This window comes from Drosophila mauritiana, chromosome 3R (genome assembly GCF_004382145.1).
Source record: "Drosophila mauritiana strain mau12 chromosome 3R, ASM438214v1, whole genome shotgun sequence".
Taxonomy (NCBI): Eukaryota; Metazoa; Arthropoda; class Insecta; order Diptera; family Drosophilidae; genus Drosophila; species Drosophila mauritiana.
The window spans coordinates 3,979,193-3,992,319 of record NC_046670.1 but is presented as its reverse complement, the minus strand read 5'-3'; the positions used below and the strand labels follow the sequence as shown (position 1 = coordinate 3,992,319).

General features: G+C 42.2%; 1 protein-coding gene across 1 annotated transcript in view; it reads left to right on the top strand.

The window, feature by feature from the left end:
• The window catches only part of LOC117143349 (homeotic protein proboscipedia), a 31,195-nt gene extending 20,320 nt beyond the window's left edge, over positions 1 to 10,875 (top strand). The window contains exons 4-9 of the mRNA XM_033308020.1: positions 6,922 to 7,079; positions 7,254 to 7,368; positions 7,830 to 7,961; positions 8,018 to 8,190; positions 8,416 to 9,170; positions 10,003 to 10,875. Of these exons, the coding sequence (XP_033163911.1) occupies positions 6,922 to 7,079; positions 7,254 to 7,368; positions 7,830 to 7,961; positions 8,018 to 8,190; positions 8,416 to 9,170; positions 10,003 to 10,450 (1,781 nt within the window). The 3' untranslated portion in view covers positions 10,451 to 10,875. The remainder of the gene's footprint in view (positions 1 to 6,921; positions 7,080 to 7,253; positions 7,369 to 7,829; positions 7,962 to 8,017; positions 8,191 to 8,415; positions 9,171 to 10,002) is intronic.
• Positions 10,876 to 13,127: the final 2,252 nt, after the last annotated feature.

The following is a 13,127-nucleotide window of genomic DNA, read 5'->3' as shown; positions in this document are numbered from 1 at the left end:
TCCTGCCAGGGACGCGGCAATTTCCTCGAACGTCTCCGGTTTTCTGGTAGCTGACCAGCAGTGAGTTGGCGGTTTCCTTATCCGACCGCCTGGGAATCCGATTGCGAGGGGGTGGTATCCAGTAGCCGGAATTACTTGCATTTAAATGTGACTCAAATCGAGCGGAAATAAATCTGAAAATGCTTCGCCTGGCTGTGGAGACCGAAATGATTATAACTTTAGCAATGAAAATATTGGTCCAACTTACGATGTTTATTTTTTTAGTGCTGCTATTTATGTGAGCTACTTACAGGTTTATTTAGACCTAAAATCCTTATATGTTTGAAATATATTCGTAGAACGTCGACCAAAGCATACACTATCCATTTATTACAGACTCCAATGCTTTTCCCTCCTTTCTCTTAGACCATCACCCCAAATAAAGTCAATTATTATCCGATCCGACTACTGAGAATTTTGTTTTGGTTTCGATTTTCAATAACTCATCAGCAATAAACCGTGAAAATGAACGGTAGCCAGATCAATCAAAGGCCAGAACTTCGCTCCGTTCAACTGAGATCGCGATACAGGCCATACTCGTATAAAATCCGATGGGCAGAGTGGCGTGAAACCAATGCGATCGAACAATGAAACTCCATTGGCAGCGCCAAACTCAAAAGCACCCAAAGCCGCGCATCATTAATTATGCTCAGTGTTGCTCAACAACAAATATAGCAACAAAAGTGGCAGAAGATCGGACACAAAAGCTGTCAGCACACGCTGATCTGTCAAACGCGGCAGCCGAAAAGAAATGCCAGCGACATCGTCAGTCAGTATTTCAGGTCTTCAGTCGCTCTTTCAGCCAGTCAAGCATTCAGTCATCCGGCCATGCAGCCCCTTCTTAGCCGTCGGTACTGCCACTTGGCTTTTGGCTCTTGGCAACGCGACGCTTTTGTTGCAACTCAAACAGAAATATTGATTAATCATAAGGAAACCAGGGGTATATTTCGTCTAGAAGTCCGCCATTGCTGAAGGCGTTGCTGCTACCTATTGCTCTGCATTCGCAGTTAGAGGTGATATCGTGTCGGGCATACTAAAGGCAAACTTCGTGAACTTCTTCAAACTTATTTTCAGATTTTCAATTAATACAAAATAATTTAATTTCTCACTTAACTGGATAACACTACAAAGTGTGTAGTAAACTAAAAAAATTCGTTGCCCAAAAAGCAAGGTTGTAATACAATGTTCACTAAACTATTTTACGTGCAGTGCTTTTCCGGCTCCATTGATGGTGCGTGAGCGGCTGAAAAAGCCGTCGAAATGTGTAATCAACTACCCATCTCTAAGGGGCATTATTCATTCATGGCGAGGTGAATCTGGGTTGGTAGTTGGCTCCAGGAGGTGTCAGAGTCAGACTTCAAACGATCGTAAGCTGATTTTTGGCCTTCAGCTCCGGTATTTGTCATTGTCTGGCCTGCATGAGTGTGAGTGGTGTGTTGTGTGTGCAGGGGCCTTACAATTTACTCGTTAAATAATTTTTCATGCAACTGAGACCGAGGGGACTAATCATTCTCGTTTCTGCGGCTCGAAGGCGGCACGCTTTCTTGTCTATTGTTTGCGAATACCGAGGAGCTTTCCATCGCCCATTGTGCGGACTTCTGTTCGGGAATCCCACAGCGGATCGGCTGGAACTAAGTATTGTCAGCACCTGAAGAGCCGCCTCTTCCAGTGTAATCGCATTCGAGTCGAGCCTTGGTTTAGTTTTGGTACGTACATATATAGTAGACGAAAATCAATTTCCGACGGAGCGAACTCTTAAATCGACATTAATGTTCCATTGACTGCGATGAGGCTTTAAGCAGTTTTTTCCGCTCCCATTTTTAATTCGCTTTCAATCTGGCAGACATGCAAAAACATAATCCACCCCACCCGGAGCACTCTCCACCCCACGGAAATGTAAATTTTACCCCATGAGTGAGGGAGAAGGAGTGCTGGAAAAGTTTCCCTCGCTGATTTTGATTGACAGCTCTTAGCATCCCTGATGGATTTCATATTTTGAGCTCGCAGGACGAAGTGACAGAAGGAGCAGGAGCAGGAGCAGAGCAACGCACCAGGCCAAAATGACAGCCAGCGGGAGTGGTAACCTGGCTTAAGCGGCGGACAAACTTTTTACCAAACGGCTTTCATTTTTCCATGGCAACCGAGAAATATCTTTTCATTTTTTCAGCTCCAGTTCACCCAGCTTCCCTATCCGCCGCAGCTAACACATGTATTGAAAGAGCACAATATATAATACAAATATCGAAAATATTTACAAGCTGCTGGGCCACGCTGAAAGTTTTTCAATTTGAAACGCTTTAAAGTATTTAGCCAAACTCTCTTTTCCCAGGGTGCCATCTCTCATCTGTGTCATTCAATTTCGGAAAAAATTTAAATTGTGAGAAAATCTGGATAAATCATTGAGAGAAATTAAAAACAAACAAGAAACGTTTTTAAAAAGACTATAAATGGTCATCATTGTTTGATTTTCTATTTTCTTTTACTGCTTTTCATAGCCTAATGTGTTTTTGATACAACATCAAAGAGATCAAAAAATATACGAATAAAAACGAGTCAGTAAACTAGCAAAGGTTTTGTACTTGAAATATGAATGGTAATATGGTAATTATTAATTTACAAAAACCATTTAACATTATACAACTATACAAATTTATAAGAACCCCGACTCTTAAACGAAAAAATAAGAGAAGTAAAAACGTATCTTCCTTTAGATTATATTTTCGAACTTCCCCATTCGCGAGACTTACAAAATTAATATTCAAGCAAAACTAGACTCTGAATTATTCTCTTGACCTCTGACCTGCCTTACCACCTATTAGGTAAAAATAATATCGTAAAATATTTCAACATTAATCAAAAATGTTCACACCTCCAGCGGAGCAAACACTGTCCCCATTCAGCTTATGTCCTGGCCAACAATCCTGAGTGTTTAGTTTCTTTGAATTTGTTTTCCCTGTTTGTGTAAATGTTCGTATTGTTGACATTTGCTGGTCATGAAAAGTCATTAAATATATTTCTCTAATTTATCTTTCGACTGTGGCAGCTTTGCTCGGTGGTGGTAATGGCATTAAAGTAAAGTTGGGCCAAGTGAAAAGAAAGCGGAAATGTTTGTCTGGCCACCGATGCTCGGCTAGGCTTGGTTTTGGGACTTCTGCGGTCTGATCTCGGACCACCCACCCTTCAACCCTTTCGTGTCCGCTAATTAAAACTAATCCCGAGGAAAGGACCCGGCCATTCAGGGTGTTGTTATACTTTTCGCATAACTGTCAATCAGTCTCACAATTAAATGATTGAAGACACTCAGCTCGGAGTTTGTTATCCTTTATCCATATACCTCATAAGTTCAAGCTGGGTCCTATGCAACCAAAGATAGATATTTGTATTTGTATAGAGAGCTTGCTTCTTAGTTGGCCTGAGCTGGTTTAGTTTGAATGCATATCAAGTGGATGCAGATACAAAATGTTTCCATGAGAAATTGACTTTTTCCATTGCTCCAAAGACGACGTCGTCGTCAGATGTCTGTTGGCTGTTGTCTTCCTTTGGCCGGAATGATTAATGGTTCTGCTCTTTGCGCATTCGTCGGCCCACACCCGCGGCAACAAAAAGACATCCACATCCACGTCCAGCATTTGTTGCTCCGACTGTATCTGTATCTTTTTGTGCCGTTGAATGAGAAATTCTACTGCATCGCACATCAGCGTTTGGCGTTTGGAGTTTTCAGCTACTGAGCCGCCTCGCCATTGTCTCCCAGTTTTTATTGTGTCTCCCCCCATTTTTGATTGAATCCGCCTCGGCACTTGCAGATACTTGAGCTGATCGCCCGGCCTTTAAAGTTTTAGCCAACTCGCTGTCGCTCAACCGCAGAGAGCACACATAATTTAAGGCCAAGTCAAGGCAAAAGTTCCCCGTCCCCGACTAGACCGACCGAAAACCTACAAGATAAATTGAGGTCATTTTTTGCCAGTGGCCACCTTTGGTCAGTCCGGTGTCCGGCCTGGAGGTCGGGTTCGGGCTCGAGTTCGAGTTCGGGCCTGGGCTTATGCTCTGGTAACGGGTCCACCTTGTTGACCGGCCACAAATGTCCTTAATGTGCATCCTTATGGACTGCGGTCATGTGCAAGTGGTCGAGATGGTCGAGCCCAAAAAATTCCGCCCATCCCCAACTACTTACGTAAGTGTTCACGAGTAGTTAGCGTTAGCCAAACAGCCACGAGTGTACCATTCATTCTGCAAATTCCCTGGCATGTAAGTAAGTGGGGAGCGGATGATTTAGGTGGTGAGGTGGGCAAAGTACACTACAAAGAACAAATACGCGAAAATTGGACTTGAATTTCCTGAGGCACTGATTTATATGACTCCTAATTTATTGGAAATTTAAAATTAAAAATTATTTCATGAAGACCATTTATTTATTTATCCTGACTGAATTCTTTTGGTGACATATGAATTTGCATACAATATAATGGATAATGACCCTTTTTTTCCTGTGTACTGATTATAATATGCATCTGTGGCAAAAAACTTGACCATCCTTGGCGCCTTTGACCATTTGTGCAATTGTTGCAAAATTTACGCTCATTTTAATTTCAGCCCAAAAGAGCGGCAAATGCGTTAAATGTTCCGCTTCTGACCAAACTCTTTCCTGCCGTGTCCGCTTGTGTTTTTGGTGTGTTAGTTCAACCCGAAATATAAACATAAATCCAGTCCTTCAGCAGGAGAGGTGGCGAAAGAAAGGTCCTGTTGGTGGACAACGAGTGCGTTTAAGTGTTAACATGTAAATGATGCTGTTGAAGCAGTTAATAAGTGTATGCCAAGGACTGTAAATCATCAGGAGCGTTTCCTTTCCTTAGATATTAATTTTATTCGCAGAGCAGGGAGGAGATTTACGAGCAAATAATAACCAAGTGATGATTGCGAGAATTAGACTTGGACCTCCTCACCCTCCCACTGAAAAGCATCATTCCCAGTAACCTAATCCAAAGGCAGCTGCAAAGTATCCTTCGCTCGTAGTTTGCTGATAAGTTTCCATTCTGACTTTTCCGGCATTTCATCCATGCTGATGACATTTCCAATGTCTCCCCAGCCCTCTGGCCATGACAAAACAAAATTCATTTTGTAATTTCCAAGCCACCTAGAAAAGGCCAAAGCCAGCCAGCTGTCATTTGGGGAGTTGGCGATGTGGGCTGGATGGTTGGCTGGCTGGTTGGTTGGTTGGTCGGATTCCATTTTGACCAGGCTGCAGAAATTGCACTCAACTTGGCTGCCTAGCATCTTTCCCACTCCCCCCTTCCGCCCATCGACTACCGCCCTCTGGCACTGCCACGCCCTCCGCCCGATTCGGGTTTAGAAAATTATCTTTTTGCTTGTCGTCGCCAAAAAGGAAATCATATTTTCTGCTTTTGTGCACTTTACTTTTCAGTTTTCGTTGGCTGCCTCTGGCTGCCACTGCCTCCAGTTTCAGTTCGCTCGTAAACAGTTTTCGGGTGCAACTTTTGTGCGAAATTTATGCTTTCGTTCCGTATCTGTATCTGGGCACTTTTCGCACAAGTACATGCGACTTGGTCCTGGGAAATGGGAAATGGCCCTTTGCCTGAATCCCTGTGTGTGTGTGTGCGAGTGTGCCCCACCAGGTGGTGTTTATGGCATCCGTTCTGCGAGTATTGATGAAGGAACTCGGGCTCGCATCTGTAATTCAATCAGTGTCTATGTCTGGCTCCTCGTCCTGCTCCTGCCAGGATCCTGTTCCTTTCGCCATTTGCCGCTATTGAGACTCTGTTTACGCAGCTCGTTCAGCTGGAAACGCCATGCTTGTTGCCAAAAGGCAAGTGGCGAAAAAATACAAAAATATTTTGCAATCGCATCAATGCAAATAAGGTGGCAGAATTGAACTGCGGCAAAGGTAGCAAAATGTCCTGTTTCCTAAAATGATATGCGCATTTCATTACTACTCAATGCGAGTTTTATTTAGGGAAAATTTATTTTCACAGTTTAGTGATCCCTATCATTAGAGCTCGTTTTAGTTTCGAGAAGGATGTTTTATCGCGCTTTGGATGGTAGAATATTCAATGGCTCCCGTTGTAGATAAGTTTTCCTCATATATTAGGTTAGGCCTGACTTTTAGATATGATGTCGAAATGGAAGTCTGGCAAAATTGATTATGTATGTAGAAATAACACTTTTTAACTTTACTTAGCACGTTCCAACAACCGTGAACATATTTACCATTGGGATACAATCCTGTTGTCGCGTTAGTTTAATTAATATTATAAACATTCAAGAGCGAAATATTTTCCATATAATGAAGATCAGTTTTTCAAAAAAATTAAATAGATTTCCCTTTGCTATTCAAATTAAGTTTTTCACGCTCCCCCTGCGAGCTATGTACTTTCCACCGAAGCTGCTGGCTGAGGCTTCCGTTTGGTAGCCGAACCACTTGAGAGCCCTGCTGTGGGCACGTCTTTGGCTCACTGATTGATTGATTAGATTTTTGTTAATTACTTAACGCTCGAGCTGCGAGTGTCGCGACTCAGCGGCGAAGGAAAAACGCTCGAGTTGAGCGACTTACGGCGCGGCATCAGCTGCACTTTTCGGCAGGATTGCTGGAGAATGCTGAAAGTTTTCTTATCTAGTTGGGCGAGTTTCGCTGAATTAGTTATGCCCTCTGACGAGCTGATGGATTGATTACGGGCGGAGATAGAGAGGTGGAATCCTCGAAGCACGGCTCCCATCGCGAATGCAATTTGTTGACGCATGTACCACGGCCACGCCCACACGGGGACATGTTGGTGGGAAAACCTCGACGAACAAATAGAAAAAATTGAAAAAAATTTCACATTCACTCCGCAAGTCTCAAACGAACAAAATGCAATTTCTCAATTGCAGCTGAATTCGTTCCAGAAAACGGCCTGCCCCGACGACTCCGCACCGCGTACACCAATACCCAGCTGCTGGAGCTGGAAAAGGAATTCCATTTCAATAAATATTTATGCCGCCCAAGGAGGATCGAGATAGCAGCCAGCCTGGACCTTACGGAGCGACAGGTGAGTGCTCCGCAATGCAATTTATTCCGCTGCATTCGCACACGGCAGCGGAATTCCATTACTCCGCTGACAAATTGCTCACAGCCAGTAGTTCTGGGTGCTCCTTCCCCCCTTTTGCCACTTTTAATTGCACACACCTGGTCGGAACTCAAACTAATCCCATCTCGGTTGCAGGTAAAAGTTTGGTTCCAAAACCGCCGCATGAAGCACAAGAGGCAAACGCTCTCGAAAACGGACGACGAGGACAACAAGGACAGCCTCAAAGGTGACGATGATCAGTCCGATAGTAGTAAGTACAATAACATTTAAATGTGGGTTATATTATCCGACTAACTATTCTACTAACCGTTGATGCACATAAATAAGATATCAGACAAAAGTTTTCGACTCGTTGACCCTAAAAGGATTCAGAATCCAAAGAAAACTGTACCAAAATTTGAACTCGCTCTTGGGGTTTACCAACAAGTTGTTCCACTTTTACTTTTCGGTTTTGCATGGTTTCGCTTCTGAGGCTTTTACGCTGAAGTAAGAGATGGTGTAGCTTATCAATCATTGTCAGAGCATGGGATGGGATGGAACGACTTTTGGCAGGGCGGCCCTCGACGTGCTAACCCCTTTCGCGTGAGAGTTCCGAGTTGGTTCTCGACCCTCCGCTCTCCTCTAAGTCTCCCACTTACGAAAACAAATCATCAATATTCCTGGTCATATACCTACTGATTTGCTTTCATCCTATCTTCCCGTGAAATGCAGACTCCAATTCGAAGAAATCGTGTCAAGGCTGCGAGCTGCCATCCGATGATATACCCGATTCCACGTCAAATTCCCGGGGTCACAACAACAACACGCCGAGCGCCACCAACAACAACCCGAGTGCTGGAAGCCGTAAGTTTTATTATGGAATGTGGTAACATATCTAATGATATTTTAAAAATGACCAGTGACTCCAAACTCGTCCCTGGAAACGGGCATCTCCTCGAACCTGATGGGCAGCACCACCGTATCCGCCTCAAATGTGATCAGCGCCGACTCCAGCGTGGCATCTAGTGTTAGCCTGGACGAGGACATTGAGGAGAGCAGCCCCATCAAAGTGAAGAAGAAAGACGATGGTCAGGTGAGTCAGTCATCTATAGTGGGGGAGTTGCTAATAATAACGTAGGATTAGACGAATGAAACAGGTTAAATATAAGGAATTATATTTCTGATAACTTAGTGCGAATTCTAAGGAGACAATACAATATTTGGGTAGCAATTTAACAACCTTAAATATATTTGGCAAAATGACAATTTACAAATCTTATTTATTTTACTAACAAATTGCTTTAATACTGCACTTCAGGTCATCAAAAAGGAGGCGGTATCCACCTCATCGAAAGCCTCGCCCTTTGGCTATGAAAACTCCACTCCCAGTCTGGTCAGTTTTCGACGGGATTCAGATGCCGCCGCCGTCGGAAATGCACCCACCAGCAAGGCGGTCGGCAAGAAACGATTTCAGAGTGCCGTCAATGCCATTGCCACGCCCACGCCACTTTCGGACAGCAATAGTGGAAACGGAAATGGAAACGGGGGTGGAGGCGGCCCAGCTGGCGGCTACTTTCCAGGCTATTATCCTAGTCCCAAGCAGCAGCAGCAACTGCACCCGCAACAGCAGCAGCTGCCGCAACAGCAACCGCAAGACTACTACGGCAAATACGACATCGAATTCGCCGCCTCGCCGCACCACAATCCGCACAACAAGCAGCAGACGCTGCACGGCGAGTACCTAAGTCCCAAGCCAAGTGCAGCCAATTTTCACCAAAACAGTCAACAGCAGCAGCAGAACGACCAGTTCTACTACAACTACAACGACACTAACGGCACTCCGTACTTGAACCACCAGCAGCAGCACCACCACCACGCACAGCACCACCAGCAGCAGCAGCACCACCAAAACCATGTGGCCGACTTTGAGGCGCCGGTCAACGGACCCAGCAACTTCAACAATGGTGCCTACTACGACAACATGAGTTTTCAACAACAGGCGCAAGCTCACCAACACCAAGCGGTGGTCTTCCAACAGCAGCAGCCTCACCAGCCAGCGGCAATTAACCACCAGTAAGTATCAAGATATCAATCACAATATCTGCTTTATATGCAAGCTTAACCATGCGGTTATGTTAATTCTGTCAACCCCCGCTGTTTAACATGTGTTTTTATGCGGTTAAAAAAGTTGCAATTTAATATTTAAATTATAATAAACATTTTTAACGGCTATGCAGATTTGTTTAATGTAGAATATATTTAATTCGAATATAATTAATTTAATTAAATTTAATATTTAATAGTTCGAGTGCATTCGAAAATATACAAAATTATTTCATATAATTTTGTTGACATAATATAATATGTTTTCCAGTTTTCTGGACATAGTTTTTGCTTAACCATCCATAAGATAAATCACTTTCCAACACTGACTGCTAGTACACAAGCCCCACATGGTTCTGGGCTTCGACAAAAGTTAGCCGAAGCGCAAACCACTTGCGGAGGGTATCACAACTACCAGATTCTGTCTGTCAGCACAAACGCTCTTGCGAAAATCTGTTTGCGTCTAAGACGATTATTTGCCCATTTAAAGCCCAATTATAACTGGCTAAAAGTAATTATTAGCAAAAATGCGTCTCATTAAACGCTGAAATTATCGCACCAGGCCAATCTTTAAAACTATTCGCAATAGACTTGTCTTTCTTATGTTATTAAATTTCAAAATAAAATACGATGTTAAAATAATAACATATCTTAACAGTCAGGATATATATTTTTTAATAATTTAAAGATAAGAATATAGCTTTATTTTGTTGTTTTAAAAGGATATACTCTATGCAATAACCTGTACGTCTGCTATTTGGACCTCGAGTTCTGATCCTTTCTCCTTTTTATCTCGCTACAGGCACATGCATCACCTGGGAAGTGGGGAGACATACAGTGCTCTAGGCCTTCAGATGGAGAACTGCGAGGGCTACAACAACTTTGGGGCCGCCGGAACCGGTGGTGGGTACTACGAGGCGGGTCAGCAACCTCCTGTTCCGGCCACCCACGGCCATGGACACCATCCCCACCACGTGCAGGTGCCGGCTCAGGCGAATGCCCACATCCACGCCCACCACAATTCTGCCGCGATTCCCGGAGGAGTGGGAGTCGGACCGCCGCCGACGCACATCCACGGATTCGCCATCAATGGGGGACCGGCTGGTCAGGGCCAGGCATTCGGAAACAACGGAAGCACTGCAGCTGGGACCGCTGCGATCAGTGGGCTGGAGAACTCCAATAGCTCGGACTTTAACTTTCTGAGCAACCTGGCCAACGACTTTGCGCCGGAATACTACCAACTCAGTTAGTTCATGTAGGAAGTGAGCCAGAGGCCAGTGTAAATATTTGTTAGCCTAATTCGCCGCGTGGGCGTGAGTCTTGTAATTCTATTCAGTGTCGTAGCGTCGTAAGCACTTTGTCCTTAGCACATATCTGTACATAATAAGCTATTCCTCTTTTTAGTCTAATCAAATCCAAACTATCATGATTTTCTATTGGCTTCAAGTCAGATGATGCTCTATCTTAAAATTCCAATTAGAACTACAACAGACAACAAAATTGTAAATAGATAGAAAAATTGAACGACTTTCGCACAAGTCCACATCAATGATTATAAATTACTGAATTATCTTTGATAAACTCGGTTTTGTATATATCTGAAGTAGCTTAAATCAAAAACGTAAACAAACTGTCAATAAATCTTATGTAAAATTATAAATAAAAGTTTGGATCGCTCTGGATCCAAGTGCAATTTCTCAATGAAAAAAATGTAATTTAGAATCCTAAAGCACTCTCAGTTAATTCGATGTTTGTCATGTTCGTATGTTGATCTAAATTTTTCATAATAGTAAACAAATATATATTATAAATATGACTATAAATAATGGAATAGATATCTTTGTAAGGAGAAAGAATAAAAACTAAGTAAGACAAAAAACTTTCAGAATAAAAAATCTTACAAAATACTAAAGACGATTTGGGTTGTATGACGGTTGACATTAACTTAAGTTGCTTTTAATTTAATCCGAAAATAACGAACAAATTGGTTTCAAAAATAATTTATTTCAAGCCATTAATCTTAATGCTTGTCGCTTCAGCGAGCATCTTCTTAATAATACGTGAATAAGAAAATACTTTCGTATGATCAAAACCAACTTTTCAACTGAACAATACATCTTGGCTACAGCGGTGCTCAAAAATTATTTTTATGAGAAAATGGCAAAGGCGTAATTTTTTGGCAATACTATATTGTACATAGTTTTCGACATGACCAATCTTTCGGTTGGTATTTGCTATCCAATTTAAGTCCCAATTGCAGGAAGTCCCATTTGCAGTACCAGGAAATCAACGAGCCACCAAGATAGGTGTACTGAGTAGTCGTTACTAAAACCTAATTTCCCGGCTGAACGGAGTGCGAAGTGATCACCATATGCACGAAACATTCGAGATAACTCTTTTACGAGTTACAGATTAAGTCCCTTTCTTAGTAATAAAATTTAAATTAATAGTGTTTTGAAAAGTTGAGTTTCTCTGGATGACGAAAGCGTCAAAGGCCTTAAAGAAATCGTCTCTACGATGTTTTTAAAGGGTGTTGGGTACTATAAACTCCCTGACATCTTAACATTATACATTATCTCGAAAGAAATAGGCTGACCTCGTTGATTCGATAAATATTATCTACCAAGAAAAATGCCTAGGCCACGGCTCTCGAGGAGTTTGTAATTTGTCAGGGTTAGAGTGGGAGTGGCAAGCTCATCCTTTTAGGTCATTATCAAATCTACAAGCTAATATTACGATAATTAGTTAATCTAATATTTTACTCAAATCTAGAAGGAAATACTTTAGCTATCTAAAAACCTGAAAACCTTTTTAACTTTAAATTTAATTCGGTATTTTGGTGATTCCCATCGGTTCGAAAGTAAAACTATGCCGCTGTACTAGGTCCACAGTGTTTCTTCCGGGCACCCTCTGAATCGGTTATAGACTAACCCCAAAGACAAAACTTCCACTTTTTTCCAACCTTTATCAACTTTTTAGGCCAGCAACGTTTGTTAAAGTATTTGGCATTTGAATAATAAGCTTAGTTAACATTACCACATGGATCAGACAGGCGCTAGTGTTTCTGTTTACAGCATGTTATCTGGCAATATTTCTACATGACCTATACATACATAATACACAATTTGTATCCAAGATTCCCACAACATTTTCCCAAGTTTCAATCCTTTTTTTCAAATTGTGTTAATGCTTTAAAAGGAAACTTTTTCCAATTTTAAATTGTGTTTCCTATCACATTGTTATAGACTTGTTTTTTACATGGTTATTTATTTTTTTTTTTTATCGCACGGGTCCCACGGCCACACCTCCCGCCCAACCGACCGAGGGGCGCTGCCGTGTATCGTACGGCTCGATTCGCGAGTTGATATAGACGCGGTATAAAAAATAGAATAGGAACGAGGAAATGAATATAATGTGGAATAACAACTATGTTAAATATTAGTGTTAGTAGGATCTAATTATGTAATAGAAAAGATAAAATCGATTGTTTTAATAGCGGCAGAGAGTCAAGATTACAGATAATAGGATAAAGTCTATTATAGTCAGAACATAAAACTCTGTAAGGGTCATGCAACTCATATTTAGATCTACAATGATTTAAGATAAGGGGTATATAGTTTCTAGTGAATCTACTTGGAACCGAGAAGTTAAGCCGACTAATCAAGTCGGGACTCTCAACATCCCCACGAATAAGCTTACAAATAAAAACTGTTCCAAGCATAGTTCTACGGTTAGCTAGGGATGGTAAATTAATTAAAAGTAGTCTACTGGAATAAGGGGGTAATATATGGTTTGCATCCCAATTTAGGCGCCGCAAGGCAAAAAGTAAGAAGTTTTTTTGGACCGATTAAATGCGGTCCGAGTGGACTGCGTATTGTGGACTCCAAACAGGTGATCCGTACTCGAGAATCGGACGGACTAACGAAA